The sequence below is a fragment of the Hesperophylax consimilis genome, chromosome 9 (assembly GCF_061612785.1).
Source record: "Hesperophylax consimilis isolate HC1 chromosome 9, BYU_Hcon_1.0, whole genome shotgun sequence".
NCBI classification, from domain to species: domain Eukaryota; kingdom Metazoa; phylum Arthropoda; class Insecta; order Trichoptera; family Limnephilidae; genus Hesperophylax; species Hesperophylax consimilis.
This window is the reverse complement of record NC_142844.1, coordinates 26,718,567-26,735,648: the sequence shown is the minus strand read 5'-3', so window position 1 is coordinate 26,735,648 and position 17,082 is coordinate 26,718,567. Positions and strand designations below refer to the sequence as shown.

General features: G+C 32.1%; 1 protein-coding gene across 3 annotated transcripts; it reads right to left on the bottom strand.

Moving 5' to 3' along the window:
• On the bottom strand, nt 1-16,856 carry LOC149421148 (T-cell activation inhibitor, mitochondrial). 3 transcript variants are annotated; one of them, XR_016302608.1, is made up of 13 exons: nt 16,737-16,856; nt 16,539-16,650; nt 16,308-16,425; nt 14,724-14,865; nt 14,105-14,206; nt 11,569-11,686; nt 11,348-11,450; nt 11,146-11,237; nt 10,945-11,045; nt 9,065-9,211; nt 8,104-8,165; nt 3,149-3,293; nt 1-1,807 (listed from the first exon to the last, which is right to left on the bottom strand). XR_016302608.1 is itself a non-coding variant. In XM_089635388.1 (13 exons), exons 1-13 carry the CDS (start codon nt 16,757-16,759, stop codon nt 1,718-1,720), a joined length of 1,425 nt encoding a protein of 474 aa, XP_089491514.1. In that variant the 5' UTR covers nt 16,760-16,856; the 3' UTR covers nt 1-1,717. The 3 variants fall into 3 exon arrangements, 2 of the variants coding, with proteins under 2 accessions (XP_089491514.1, XP_089491515.1); XM_089635388.1 differs by having other exon boundaries at nt 8,034-8,165; XM_089635389.1 differs by lacking the exons at nt 16,308-16,425; nt 16,539-16,650; nt 16,737-16,856 and adding an exon at nt 15,504-15,625 and having other exon boundaries at nt 8,034-8,165.
• Nucleotides 16,857-17,082: the final 226 nt, after the last annotated feature.

Below are 17,082 nucleotides of genomic sequence, written 5' to 3'. Positions count from 1 at the left end.
TATCATTTTATTTATTACAAACAGTTGACCTAGTATAAAACTAGCCATATTATTTATTTAATAGGCAACACTTTAGCTGTAGAAAAATAACTAATTTTATAACCTATGAGTACACGTAGTTCATGTTCAAAAGACTAGATTTACGTTTTATTAGCATCATTTTAGGCTATGAATTTTACCAAATTTTACAGGGGAAGCAAAAAAGTTTTCCAGTTTTAATAACGGTTAAACTCATGCACATAGCCGAGATTGGACCCGAAATCTAGATTAAAAGAAAAAAAAATGGTGTAAAAAGCTCCGCTGAAATCTGACACAGCCGTTTTTTCAAGTGTTTTTCGTGTACAATAATGTCAATAGAAACAAACCCTATTTATTAAAATTGATTTGAATGACTATCTTTTCGGGAATGACTGTTGAAATTAATATGTTACTATCCTATTATATCAGATTATGTGTATGTATTAAAGTATAATAACAAAATATATGGTGTCCTCTATTTCATTTAATATCTCGCGTTAAATATAATGGATTCGATTGATTATAATTTAAAATTCTCATGGTAACAGAGAAATTCTATATTGTAAGTAACTGTTTATTCTTCAACTATCCCAAAATTACTTTTTGGCATCATTTTAATTTGATGAAAATAAATGGCTTTTTTATACACATGATTTAATCAAAATTTAATAACATATTTCGAAACCAATGGTTTTATTTTCGTAAGGATAAACATAATAATGAAAATTAATGAATATAAGAATGGAAAAGTACCTATAGACAAAACTACATATTTATAGATTCTGTTGTGTTCATTCATAAAAGTTATTCTTATATAAATAATATAGTACCTATAGATTCTGTTGTGTTAATTTATAAAAGTTATTCTTATATAAATACAGTAATTACCTATTTTATAATAATAACTAATTAATCACAGCTCGTTGGAATATTTTTGTCTATTGGTACTTATTTGTCTATTCTTATATTTATTAATTTTCATTACACATTTCCTTACACACTACGCTATACGCATTATTTGGGTGTGGCCTATGCGTATTATATACTGAGGTGTCACACTACTAATCTTCCTCAGGAGAGGGGGTCAGACCAATTGGGGAACTGCCACGGAATATCATTTATTTGTATGGGATCTGTCACCTTAACAGATGATAGCCTCGTAATTACAGCGCTCCGTAAATCCATCTGATCCCTTATTCCTGCCTATGGCCAGGCGGTAGCATAATTTTCAAATATTGCCTGGCTAGGAAATCACAGTGTATCATCATCTCCATGCCCTTCTTATAACACACCATCTTTCAGGTGTGACAGGTCTGTATGGGATTGTATGGCGAGCAATATGGAGTTATATAAAATGCTTTGAGCTTACAGAGTAATCTGTCACCCCCATAATCCTGACAAAGAAACCACCGGTTTCGAAACATGTCGATTATTTTGATTAATTAGTACATATTATATAGTATACAAAGTGATTTATTTTCATTAAACTGTTTTATTGTCCATTAAAAATTCTTCCACTTGAGGGACTGCAGATCATATTGATCTCTGGTTGGAGTAAATTTTGTAAAAATGTACACATGCATAGATTGCAGAGTTGTTGGACTTAGCTACATATTTACTTTCTTTTTGGAAGCGCACTTAGCTTAATATTAAAAATGACTTGCACAGTCAAATTATTGTCACAAATTATGATGTTAGGTTACCATTTCCAGTCCCACGGGATGCACATGACTCCATCTGATAGTACGGAGTAGTAGCTGGTTATCCAAAGAGTTATACCGTATAGTTCCTGGAATTGAAAAAAAACTGTTCAATCTCTAAATAGTATAAAATAAAGTCACTTAGTTCTTCTAAACTACGCAACTGATTTTGATAAGGTTTCACTATCATTTAGAGAATTTCTTCCGGAAGGTTAAATATATATAATGCATACATGTTATATTTATAGAAAGTAGAGATAAGTCGATGTTTATCCTAGAATTCAAAACTTTACTCCAGATCATTCACAACCAGGAGCAGCTCGTGCTAACGTTCACTCATGCGCTGAACCGCCAGCAAAATTGAACAAAATTTTACAGCTTATCGTATTCCTACATAATATTTTTAATTATAAAATTGCACACAATCTTAAATAATGTTAAAAATAAAAATGAAATCTATCTAAATATATTAATTTGATTGAGAATAATTTATTGCGGACACAAACTTTGCTTCCCACACGCCAGTCACGACAGCTACAAACCGAGGTACATATCATTCTGGGCGATAGGGCTAAACGCCTCGTTGGGAATGGTCATTTTGTATGAAGCTCCTAGCGTACATCGCTAAACCGTTATATCCCACAAAATGTAGTGAAAAAATTGCCGCTGGACGTGCAGTGCGAAGATGACTCGAAGAGAATCGAAAGTATCCGAAGATTACCGAAGAAAGGGCTGCAGCGAACTAATTATTCTTGACCTACTGTTTGAACAAGATAGTAATCATATTTCTCTTGTAAAATGCAAACATTAGTCAACGAGTCAATTACGCGTCTCGTTTAATATTATTATCTTTTAATACAGCCCTTGGGTTAGGGAACCTATTTGACATTGACATTATTAGTTTTATTTGTTTTGCAGTTATAAAGTAACCATTTGTTTATGTGCGTTTTTTTGTCACTTATTGCAAACTTCACACCAAAGATCATTAGCTCAGTAAACACCCGCGCCGCAAAGTGAAATGTTTGTTAAGTATTGTGTTATTATCAGATCTATTATATATAATTATTCTGGTATCTCTAATCCTATATAATTATAATAATCTCTTTATATAAATGAATGAAATTCTTTTAAAATGAGTGATGCAATAATAAATGTGGAGTGTATAATAAAAGGGTCAAAGTATTGACCTACTCTATAAATAGGTAAGATACCCACACTTATATAAATTATATATATTACGTTTTGGATGAATTGCTCGCTGAACCAATAAACATTTAAGGCACCGGCTGCGCTTGTTCACAACCCCGAGCAACGCCGGGTAGACGTCAGATAGTTAACAATGAAGCACCAAAGTCTAATGAAATTTTGTAGGGCCGCATGTAAGAGGGGATATTTTAAGTGGATTCTGGAAGACTAGGATCGATACTTACTTCGTGCAGTTCCTCTGCATGCTGTAGCAGATGTTGGCAACATTGAATCATTCGGTCTGGTGTCACACAATCATCCTTCATTAACTCCAATAGCCTCAGTCGTGAAAGGCACTCAGTGTGCAGTGAACGTTCAATGTGCTTATTACTGGAAAAAATTTAAATAAATTTATACATACATTTATAAACACCTCTTGTAAAAAGGGATTAAGGTTAAACGCAACGCTCGTTGTATTCTACGTGTTCACAGATGGCGTTAATTAATTAATTTTGTTTAAATACGCTTTTGCAAGGTATTGCTTTACAGTATTAAGACAAATTTTTTGTTTGCGCCCTCAATAAATACAACGACACGATGAACTTCATTGTAGAGGTAGACAAGGACATCCGAAGAACTATAATACAAAAAGAAAAAATAAATATCGGATATCAAAGAATTTACGCCGAAGATGCAAACCCGCTGGTACAATGTTTCCATTGCTTACGCTTTGGACACACATCAAGTAGATGCCTTGGGAAAGAAAAGGACGCAGCTAGCTGCAGCTATTGTGGAGGCCCTCACACACATACGGCTTGTATTAATATAAGCCAAGCACCCAAATGTCTGAACTGTGAACAACATAACCTAAAAAATAAACTGACATTTCCATCAAATCACCGAGCAAATGACAAGATTAATTGTAAGTTTTATAAAAAAATGCTTGAAATTGCACACCAAAAAATCGATTATTGAAAATCGTAATGTTTTAATGTTTTCTTCATCAGGATGTCATAAAATTGACATTTCTAACTACATTTTACAAATCCATATTCTTGAAGTTTATTTTGTACTCTATAGTATCTATAGTATTTTGCACATAACTCTACAGCAGTATTCTCTCGTATTATTATTGAAACATATCTCTTTTTATATATTCTACTTACACGCCGATATTATTCAAGTTTGTTTTGTATTACTCAATACTAGGTTGTACATAGCTTCTCGGGAAATAGTATCAAATAATACTAAACCCAACAACCATAATATTAAAATATACGAGGATAATACTATTATTACAAACAGTTCGATATTTTTCTTTATAAGATGCACAAAATTAAAATCTATTTTTCAATTGATTTTTTACAAGCCTACAATATTCAAGTATATTTTGTACATCATTATTATTTTGTACATTATTAATAGATGCTATATTTCAACTTCCAACCATTATACTGAATGTTACGAGTATAATATTATATTATATTTTTAAATGGCTTTCAACTATATTGAAAATGATACTGATGTAGAATTTACCCGAGTAAGCAATTTAGAATGTTGGATTCACGCACAAAATATTAATAAAAGCAATACTAACCTAACCTGTGTCCAAATAAATATAAGATCACTAAACAAGTATTGGGATATTCTTCATGCCTATTTGAAAAACTGTTTGAAAGACATAGATGTAATTATGCTTTGCGAAACTGCAATTAACGAGGAACTTATTAAACTATATGATATTCCAGGATATAAATCGTATTATTATTGCAGAAAACATAAACAAGGAGGTGGAATATTGCTGTATATAAGGGAACATTTAAATTTTAAACAAAAAATAGTTGAAACCATTCACTTTGAAAATGTGTTTGGAATATTGAAATTACCTAATAAATGTAATTTTTATATTTTAGCAATTTATAGACCACCTAACCTCAATAAAAAGGGATTCTTAAATGAAATTTCTTGTTTTTTTTGCAATAATGTAAACTTTAATGATAATATAATATTTTTTGGGGATATTAATCTTAACATACTAAATCAAAGTGATTCAAATATAATAGCTTATGAAAATATACTTACCAGTAATTACTTAACAAAATGTATTAATGATACGACTAGAGAAGCAATCGTTGCTGGTCAAATAACCAAATCCTGTATTGACCACATATATGTTAGATCTAATAAATGTAACTTGTCCGCGTGTGTAATTGATTCGAGAATTGCTGATCATTTTATGACGGGACTAAATTTACAATACCATGACGTCAAAAATATTGAACAAAATGAAAAAATCACAATTCTGTCTCAAAAACGTGTTGATAAAGAAATAAAAAAATATAGTTGGAATATTCTTTTGAAAGAAGTGGATTGCGTTACTCTGTATAATAAAATTAAAAATAAATTTAATGAAATCTATGAAAAAAGTACTGTAGTAAAGTCTTATAAACCTCAAATCAGACCTAATGCCATAAATGAATGGATAAATGAAGATTTATTATCAAAAATCAAATTAAAAGATACACTTTACAAAAGATGGAAAAATAATCCTACAAATAAATTTTATGAAAGAGAGTACAAATGTAATCGAAACAAAGTTACAAAATTAATCAGTACATGCAAATTAAAATTCTTCAACTCAAAATTTAAAAATTACTTTGCCGACTCTAAAAAAACGTGGGACGAAATAAACAGATTGTTAGGGAGGAAGAGCAAAAGTAATTGCGACCAAGTAATATCAAACTATTTTTTAAAAAAAGAACAAACGACTGAACAAACATCTAACAATTTTGCAAACTTTTTTTCTGACAATGTTAAGCAACTATTACATAGATGTGACAAAAAAGCTTTTCATATTCAAACACATAGACTTCCACACAGCATGCTCTTAACACAAGCAAAACTTTGTGATATTGAAAAAGTAGTCAGAAGTTTAAAAAATAGTCAATCGCCGGGGATAGATAAAATTAGAATGTCTGACATTAAAAAACACTTTAATATCTTAGGACCTATTTTAACTCTATTAATTAATATGATTTTATCGGAGGCAATTATACCTGAAGATCTTAAATGTAGCATAATCCGACCTATCTACAAAGGTGGTAAACACAGTGAAATTGAAAACTATAGACCGATCAGTATTTTACCTGCAATTGAAAAGATCCTAGAAAAATATATATCTGTAAAACTAATAAAGTACCTTGAAAATTTTTCTATTATTGATACCCATCAATATGGTTTCCAAAAAAATAAAAGCACAGATCTACTACTTCAAGAATTTTCAAATAAAATTAATAATGATCTTAACAAAAGAAAACATGTACTCGTATTATTTATTGATAATTCAAAGGCTTTTGATACGATTGATCATAGTAAATTACTTAAAACTCTAGAAAACATTGGAATTACAGGAAACCTACATAAATTATTTGTTAACTACTTTCAAAATAGAAAGATTTGTGTAAAAATTTTTGATCATTTTAGCAAAAAAAATATTGTTTTCGCAGGCGTACCACAAGGGTCCATACTAGGCCCTACCTTGTATATAATATATGTTACTGCAATGAAATTTATTTTTTCTCATGTAAAACATTACGTTTATGCTGACGACACTGCATTAGTTATTTCACATGAGGATTTATTAATAGCGAGTAATTTACTTCAAATTGACTTTGTCACTCTTCAAAAATGGTCACATGATGTAGGTTTAATAATCAATGCTAAAAAAACGAAGCTTATGCACATCAGATCTCCTCATAATAACATCACCATAACTCCTAAAATTATTTCTCATGACTTTAATTGCATTCATAACTTTGTAATACAACCATGCTCATGCAAAAATATTGAACTTGTTTCAAAATACGTATATCTAGGCTTAACAATTGATTGTTATTTTAAATGGGATATACATATACAAAAAGTGTGCACACGGCTTAGAGCTATAGTGAGCAAACTTTATAGATTAAAGTTTTTTGTTCCACCAAATACCCTTAAAATAGTATACCTATCATTGGCGGAATCCCTAATAAGATACGGAATAACTTCATGGGGACATTCAACAAAAACAAATCTTCTTTCAGTCCAAAATGTACAATATTCTTTGGTAAAATTATTATTAAACAGAACTAAATACGAACAAAGAAATGACGTACCAAAGTCATTACTATACAACTCTGTAAATGTATTATCTGTTCGTGCTTTATTGTGGCTTAAAATTGCGAGTCAGCATACATCTCAATCTGAACATAATAAAATAGTGACACATGTTCATAATACAAGACTAATTGCAAACGATGGACTTGTAGTTCCCAGATACCTGAATAAATATGGTCAAAGAACTCTAGAATACCTCGTTCCAATAATTTACAACATGTTACCAAACTCAATAAAAAGCTGTGAATTGACTCACAGAAGGAAATGTATGTTAAAAAAATGGTTATGTGAAAGAATTTTTTTGTATTAATGTAATTATGTGTATATTTTATGTACTTGTTAAAATTGTATATGTATTTAAGAAGTAATTGTTAAAAGAACCCGTTGACAAACTGATATCAATCAGTTTAACGGGACTTAATTGTAAAAAATGTATTTTTGAAAGTTGATAAATAAAAATAAAAAAAATATACGCAATATGAATATGAATAAATAGTTTTGTCCATATAAAAACTCAATTCTATCGAGAAAGGCATACAAATACAATATTGGATTGAATCATCGGTAAAATATTGTATTTGTGTGCCTTTCTCGAAAGAATTAAGTCTTTAAACGAACAAAACTATTGATTCATATTTACATTGCGTATATACGGGCGCAAACAAATGATTTGTCTTAATATTGTAAAGCAATACCTTGCAAAAGCGTATTTAAACAAAATTAATTAATTAACGCCATCTGTGAACACGTAGAATACAACGAGCGTTGCGTTTAACCTTAAGATAATCTGTATATACCTTGGATGCTATAATTTATTTACCAATAGGTACTTTTTAGTAAACAATATTTTCAATCATGACAACATTTATAAGCACAGCAAAAAATTTGAATTTAGAGTTTAGTCGAAGCAAATAGTTATTTCTAGGGTATTTTAGATTGATTCAAAGTGAAAATAAAATATTGAATCAATGTTACATTTTGTATCGGGTGAGTCCTTCCATTGCTTCATCAAGGTTCTTAGCAATAAAGCTGATTAGTTGATCACCTGGACAGGAAGAGGGTGTGATGATTTGTCCCGTTGGAGAAATCATCAAAGGACCTGCTTCTCTGCAAATTGAGAAAAATGATTTAATGTTAGCTTCTGCTCATTAGTAAAATGTTATGTTTTAATGAAATAACTATCAAAGAGTTCATACATTAATTTGGTTATGGCATATTACAAGCCCTATTGATTTCCAAGATTACAAGCCTAAATAAATGCATTTTCGACATATGCAAGACCTTACAAGTTCAGTACTCGGCATTTAAATAAAAAAAATTATAGACAATAGAAAAGCGTGATGGAGATATGCCTATTTACTATGGTTTTAACCATATATTTGAAGATATTTAAAAAATATTAATTTCTGACTGACTAATTTTCAGGTAAAAATTCTCAAGAATTCTTATAATACAGCGAAAGAAGAATAATTGATTATTATTTTTTTGGTAAACTAATGTTTAAGACAAGATTTTTTATGCATAGCACAAAGGGTAACAATTATTTTTATAAGCAATAATTATTAGCCTGAAACACTCATCCACATTGAAAAATCTCCTGATAAAAGATACATGAAGATACATGTCCCGTTGGCGTCATGTATCTTTTATCAGGAGATTTTTCAATGTGGATGAGTGTTTCAGGCTAATAATTATTGCTTATAAAAATAAGAATAATTGAAAAGGTTGACAAGTCCGTGATGGATTCAAATTGAAACTTTAATAAGAGTTTGTGTTGGATTTCAAAATTAAAATACAAATATGTTGGGTTCCTACTTCCTGCCGTCAAGTATTATCCAAAGTACCTACCTTCCTAACCATCACTTATTTTAAGTAGAAGAACAGAACAAAAGTGAGTGTTTTCAAAAGAAAAAGAGTAGTTTTTGTTGCTATACATTTTTCATCTAGTTTTGGATGTAATTTTTAAAGTGCTTTGAATAGTTTAGTAATAGCTAGGTTTAACTTACGGTTCAACAACGATTTCATAGGCTTGTAGAGATTCAGGAACAGAAGCAGGGAAGTAGCCACCACCCACATGACTGTCGCCCAGAGAAGTGGTCAGGCGACGCAGTTGGTTGCAGTATTCGGCTGCCATCACCTTCGGCATGAACTTTCTGTCACAACAGACAAATTTATGTCAGGGATTACGCTAATTGGATTTATTACTCAAGACATTTTTTGAACTGTAAGTAAATCTATAATACATGATATAAAAGTACAAGTCAAGAAAGCCAACTTTTATTCATTTAGAGTTGTAAAAATTAGACTATTTTATAAGGTTTAGATTTTTTACATGAATTCTGCACAAAAGTTCCCAACTGCTCCCAGAAGCAGTGGGACTACGGCATCTCCAATAAGGAAATCCAGTCCCTTTTTATTATTATTTTTTAATCCACAATGACCTTCTAAGTTGACACTTCGTTTAGTTGGTACAACTGAACTGCTGATTTATCACAACCGGTCTACGTGAGTAGTATGTATATATGGTCAATATCCACATCAAGGTTATCAGTAATTTTATTTTATTGTTAGTTTTAATATTTAAAATTATTTTCAAAGTTTTAATTTTATCAGGTCTTGCAAAATCGCACCAAATCTATGGATATGATGCATGACGTCTCCGGTCTCAAAAAGCCTATGTTTTTTTATCAACTGGTGCTGTATTTTCCAGTGACACATTTTATTCTTAAGATTACTTGCTTTTAACATTGAAGACCTCTAGGTAAAATGTCAGCATCTCATCACTGATGTTATCGTACTGCACTGCGGGCATTGCAGACCAGAGATATATTACTCACGTAAACTGGTTGTTATGTCAAAATCAGTAGATTCAGTCATACCAACCAAATGGTGTGTTTTAATGTGATGTTGTTTTATTAGTTTTTAAATGACAATTTATAATTTCTATGTATAGTAAGGAACTCCAGCGACAAATATTATGGCTTAAAAAAAAATTCATATAGATCAACAATTACTGATTCTGAATATATAGGTTTTATTATACGTATAATTTATAAATCGTCATTTAAAAACAAATAAAACACCATGCCATTAAATCACTTTGTATGGTTGGTACGACTGAACTGCTGATTCATCACAACCGGTCTACGTGAGTAGTATATATATGGTCAATATCCAAATCAAGGTTGCTAATTCGTGGAGAATTCTCCAACTTGCGGGGAATTTCTAAGATTTTTCAAGAATTGGTTTTGTTGTTGGGAGATCCTTTTTGTGGGGAAAATGCGAGAATTCTGGGCATTTCTTGACTATCCATATTAAGAAATAATATTTAAAATAATTGTACGAACCCACTACATTTCGTTTTTGTTTGCAGCAAATCTTCAAAGAAAGAAAAAATCCGAAAATGACTAGATAATAAAAAAATGCTAATTTCAACAGTATTTTGTTTCATTTTGGAGGTAAAGGAATTTATGTGGATTTTGTGAGAAATTTGAATTTCTCTTCATCTCTTTTGGGTATTTTAAAACATATGCATTGTCAACTCTGGTCCACATTCACCTTTGAACCGGTAATTTTTTTATCTGGTGCGGTCACGGATGCATTTTTGCACTTTGGTTCAGTACAGTAACATTAGTAACGAGATGCTAACATTTTACCTAGTGTGCTTCAATGTTAAAATCGGGTAATCTTAAGAATAAAAAACATCTCATTTCCCATACAAAATACAGCACCGGTTGAAAAAAATTTAAGGCTTTTGGGATTGGTCACTGGTGATGTCATGGGTAACGTTTATAAACTCAATGTGTTTAACTCCCATCAACGCCAGATACACGTCAGCTAGTTAAAATATAATTTATTGTCATCTCAATAGTAATGAATAACATACCTGCGTTTAATACGAATGTTTCTCAACACAGTTGAGAGGGTTTTCTCAAAGTTTGGAATTCTCGATAATGCATGATCGTGATTATTCACATTTTTGATAAGCTGAAACAAGTAAATTTCATAATAATTAACTTACCAACATTGAAACAATAAACGGTTTTCTAAGGGGAATACATTATTTAGATACTGAATAGGGTCTCACATCTAACCAGGCATGTCTGACTTCGGTATTTCCCAGGAATACATCCCCATCCAGACTAACTCCAGTAAATTGACCTAATACAAGCGTGCGCCCTAAAAAGAGTTTCAAATTACATATTTATTTCGTTTCGAAGAGTGTGAAAAGGCCAGTTTTAAAATGCAACACATGGCAGGTTTCATATTGTTTCAAATTAAAAAGATACCTTTAAGGGTGTTCATCTTGTCGGAATGCTGAGACGCTAAGGCTTTGAAACTCTGTAGACCCCCTCTCACATGACTCACATTATAGCCAGACTCCCATTTTATCTGAAACATATTCATCACTCAATGGAAAGTTCTGGCATAATTTATTTTTTGTTTCCCTCGCTTCTGAATAAAGGGGGGGGTCTTATGGTAGCCAGGGCCAGGAGTCAGGATCATCTACCTTTTGCAAGCCATATTCTTGGCAGAGCTCTTTGATGAGTTCACTGATGTGATGTCTGGTCGCCTTAGTGGCTTCGTGCTGGCTTCTGGTTTTGGTATGATTGTTTCTAACCCAAGTTCTGTAAACATAAATTAATACACAATCCATAATGCAATCTCTTCAACTTTATGATTGTAAAATTAATTGTATAATTACAAAGGCTGCAATGTGACATTTTGGAGAAAAATGAGTTATGAATGTGGACATTGTCGAGGATTTGAAACTCCAAATATCTGTATTAGAATTCCGAACCAAAAACTGCATTTCGGCCTACAATATCAAATTGAAAATGCAATTTAGTTTCCCTTCTTCGCAAGAAAGGAATATAAGGAGAATATATGATGCAAATGTGAATGATAGCAGAAGTCGGGGACGCCCGAGGAAATCATGGCACGACCAAGTGAATCAAATACTTGAGTCGGGCCATGTCAAGAGTCAGAATAATATAAAAGTATGAAGGAGACGATGTATGAATGTGAATGAGGCAAGGAGTGTGTACCAAGACCGAGTTGTTTGGCGGTCCGTCCTCTCTATCCCTGCAGGAAACGGCGTGATGGTTGGTTAGTTAGTAAGATTTAGTTTCAATCACGGTAATCTGCTATATGTAATATCGAACAATCACAAAGCTCTTTGATGAGGTAACACAATGGTCAGTATATCGGTTCATAGAAACAAATTAAAAAATTAACAGATGAGAAACAAAAGTAATCTGTAAAAATGTTAGAATCATAACCGGCAATCTGACACTATTCTGGAATCAAAGGTAGCAATGAGTAAATGTCACTTTCAAATATATACTATCTAAGTATTCTGAGTTAAAGGTTTTTTAGTCTGCTGAAAAAATGACAACATCAGATTGCCGCCATTGAAATTATATGAGTCATATATACTAGTTTTACATACTGCCCACATTCATCATAATTTTTTTACAGTGTATTTCAACGCTCTTTTAACCCTAGATTACTACTCTATGTCGCTGAGGCGCCCACGTTTTTTATATATTGCTCTCTCTTTTTATCCTTCGCGCGTATCGCATTTACGTTGAAGGACATCTCAGTCATCGGCAGCACGTGTCGCAGGACGGTTGTTGCGTTACGGTAAGTTTGCTAGTATTTTTGATATTGCTACCCTTGGCGCTCCAAAGACGTATGAGTAGCTTGTATGTAAGTTTTGCGCTATTAGTCAAATTATTTTGTTAGTGTTTTTTTTGCATCATTAGTTACTACCAGTGCGTTATATCTTTTTTTAGGTACGGTTTGAAACTTCAACATCATGACTAGTAATAGAAGAGTTAAGGATGATATAATAGCTAATTAGCTAGAAGAAAGCGACCATAACAGTGATGATAACTTTTCGGGAGATGATTCTGAAATTGAAGATTATGTAAGCGATGATGATATATAGAAGATGAAACTATGGAGAACTCAAGTGAAAGAAGGGCTGAAGAATCTGTGCCATCTTTTGTCTCAGGAAATAGTGACACTTTGGAGCCATCCAGTTCTGATCGACGAATCCTTGTGCCGGCACATCAAACATTGAAGGGCAAAAACCAGCACTGTTTGTCTACTTCTAAAACCGAAAGTCGAGGTAGAACCGCTGCTAGCAACATTGTGCACACTTCTAGAGGCACTACTAGAATGTGTAGAAATAACAAACGGGAAATTTCTCAAGAAATGCAAAACACCCGGCTTCGACCCGTTGGTACATTCATATTCGCCTATGATGGCCCTTTGACTTTGGTTTCCTACAATCCAAAAAACCAGCTAAAATGGTGTTCCAGTTATCTTCGTGCGACGAAAAAGGGATCATAAATAATGAAACTGGAAAGCCGGAAATGATCATGTTCTACAACCAGACCAAAGGTGCTGTAGATACATTGGACCAAATGACGTCCTCTATGTCATGCTCTAGAAAGACTAACCGATGGCTATTTTGTATGACATGCTAAATATATCTTTTCGAAAACAATATATGAAAGAACTTAGCACGCAGTTGACTACTGAATGGATGCAAAAAAGACTAGAAGCACCTACGTTGAAATGCAATGTCCGGTTGAAACGCAATGTCCACCACCGCCAAAAAAAAGAATATATTGCTTGTATTATACATCTAAAAAGAAGAGACCGGAAATTGGTCAAATAGGCAGTAACAATAATTCCGCATTCTTTAGGTGTGCATCGCTCCATTGCTTGTTGTTAACTAATTCTCTCTCTGTCTACAACATAAATGTCAAAGAACAATGACATTTGAGGCCCATTGCAAAAATTATGGCACATATACATTATGACAATACTTTCGCCCCATCTTGTACATACATAATTATGATAATGAATAATTTGAGTATGGCATTTTTGATAAAATTAAAGTAATACATCATTTGAAAGTTGGATCCTTTGCTTTATAAATACATGTTTCTGTAATTATAATATAAGAGAACAACACCAACACAACGACTATCTAAGTGAATAATGGATCAAATCGAATCGTACCTACTCACTTTAAAGAATCTAATTGTTTAGCAGTATTGACCTGTTCTCTCATTATAAAACTGGTGTACATAGGATCATTTTCGTCAAACCCACTGCCGTAGCTAAATGGCCTGAAACAGATAACAAATATATGTATTTATGCACATTATGTATTAACCTTTGCATTACATTAAATGAAAGGTGTTTTTAAATAACAGACTCTGCCCACAGTCAGGTTTTTGCACACGTCAATATCATTATCACGGTCAACGAATAGTGTAAATGCTTGAAAATAGTCATTAAGTATACATGGCAATAACTTATTACTAATCCAAGCACAACCAGGTAAATTGTGTGCAGGCCATAGAATAAAGAATAACACAAGAAGTGCCTTGTGGGTGTGTTTCGTGATCTGAATATTTGCCATAAGGCTCAATTTTCCACAATACAAAACTGTGTTTACGGACTTCAAATGGGATGGAGATGTACGATGTCAGGCGAGAGTAAGTGTGACGGAGCGCTGGGCTAAATGGAACATTTGTTTCCATTCAAATTTATATGGAAGGCACTTGCAGTTTTTTTTATTGTTCTGTGGTGCAGGCAAAACTTTAATGTTATATAATTATTGCAAAATGCCATAATTTTCACCTTTTATTGAAGTTCTCTGTAGAAGGCTTTTTTGAAATCTTATCAACATATTCAGTGGATATTTTGCACGCATTCAATATTAACAGGACGGAATTTCTAACATCATTTCCAGATAGAGTAATTTTGATCAATTTTAGATTATCTGAAAGTAATAAAAAATGTAATTATAAGGTAAAAACAGTATAAGCACCATGAATATAATTATCAAACAATGTTATCTAGTCGGTGATAACAAATTAATTGGTAAATAAGACAGATGGGAAGTGGTGCCCGCATTCTCTTTGTGGCGGATAGCAACATAAGTATGTAATACCTCGTTTGACCAACTACAAGTTTCAAAAACTTTGTGGAAACATCATTGGTTGAATAGAAATAAAATAGGAAAGATCGTCATACGTAATACAAAAGCGTTAATATTGACAACACTGCATTTTTCTTAAATTTTTAGAATGTAACAACTAAAGTAGATTTTTTCAAAACTCAACAAATGCGTAACTCAGTTTTATATATTCTGTATTTTTGTTTTCCTTTTGCAGATAAAATTATGTAAAAAAAAATTTGCTATGCCCTTATTCATGTTCAACTTACAATTTGTTGCCCTTATTTAAGTTCAACTTACAATTTGTTGCCCTTATTTAAGTTCAACTTACAATTTGTTATGCCCTTATTTATGTTCAAGTTACAATTTGTTGCCCTTATTTATGTTCAACTTACAATTTGTTATGCCCTTATTTATGTTCAACTTACAATTTGTTATGCCCTTATTTATGTTCAACTTACATTTTTTGACAATAATACTGCTTTTTAAATACATCTATTTGAATTTCACTTTTGTTTTCGATAATGAATGAATGCAAATCTTGGAAGTATAAATTAATCCACTTCCCGACATCCGACCGAGCTGAAACTCGGGGAGATAGACTCGTTGTCAATATCAATGCATTCTCTCAACTTGTGGTGTCAATCACGTTCGTTCACACATGCGGACTTACAAGCATTTCTCTGAAATCAGACTATATTACAAGAGTTAATATACAAAATAAAGATTGGTCCTACACGATCGGCATCTGGCGAGGTCAGTAGAGCAGTTGACTCTGGTCCCTGGGAATTAAGTGTCAATCCTCAAATAAACCAATTTTTATTTATTTCAAAAAATTTTAAAATAGAAAAAGACATTGTTTTTTATAGGTTGATTTTTTATTACTACGCAGACGCACAGCATTGAAAAAAAAATGGTGAAAAATTTTACCTACGAAATATGTTGAGTTTTGAAAAACGCTCTTCTATTTGTAGTTTTGTTAGGTTATTTTCCAAACAAAAAATCTAATACTTAATTTTCTTGTCTACTAAATCTACACTTTCATTGATAATTAACATTCTTGTTTTACGGAAGACTTTTTGAGTTTGAAACAACTTGACTAGATGAAGAACGATCCAATTTATAAGTAATATTACATAATAATATAAAACATTATATGAATACTTGGATAAACCAAATATTGCTGCAAGCCATTATTAAAATTATCACTGATCGGTTTATTGATACCATATTAAATAGTATTTCAATTGGGCTTAAAATATTACCTTTGTCCTGATTCTTTCCACGAAGGTAGAATGAAAGAGGTGTTATCGGTAATCTTGTCTTAGCTTGCTGCGCCTCTAACACCGCACTGAGCTGCTTCAAGGAATTTTCATTGATAGCCTAGAATCAAATTGCACGACTGTTACCGGGGGCACACGTACAATGTTAATGCTTATTTAAGAAAATTAATTATTTTTTATTAATTATATTATAGTGCAATTTGTGTTCTTTACCCTTTCTTCTGGAAACTTTCCAAATAAGTCTGGATGGACTGAAAAATAGAAAGGCCTGAGGGCGGTTGATACTTCCGCAGTACTGAGATGTCTGCACAAAGCACACCCGACCCTGAAATATAAAAATCAAGACCAACAATCAATCATTTGTTATGTTCAGTAATTAGATATAATAAAATGTTTAGTTAAATTGCTTACCATCTTTTCAGATTCGTATACATATTTGAAATTGATTGCGTAACTACAGATATACTGTTATGTTATGTTTACAAACATTTAGAGCTTTTTGACGTACATCCTGTCACATATTTAAAAATGACATTCACAATTTTTTTCTTTTTCGTGTTTATTATCTGTGGTGATCTGTGGCTAGTGAATCGTTAACAAATAAAGGCAGTCAGAATAAAGTGATTAAACAGCTACTAGGTAGGCTCAAAAATAAAAGCGGCGAAGATTTTGAACATACATTTGAAAATTGGTAATACAAGTAATGGACTTATTATTTACAGATTAAAATTAGTACTTACACGAGGCACAAATAATA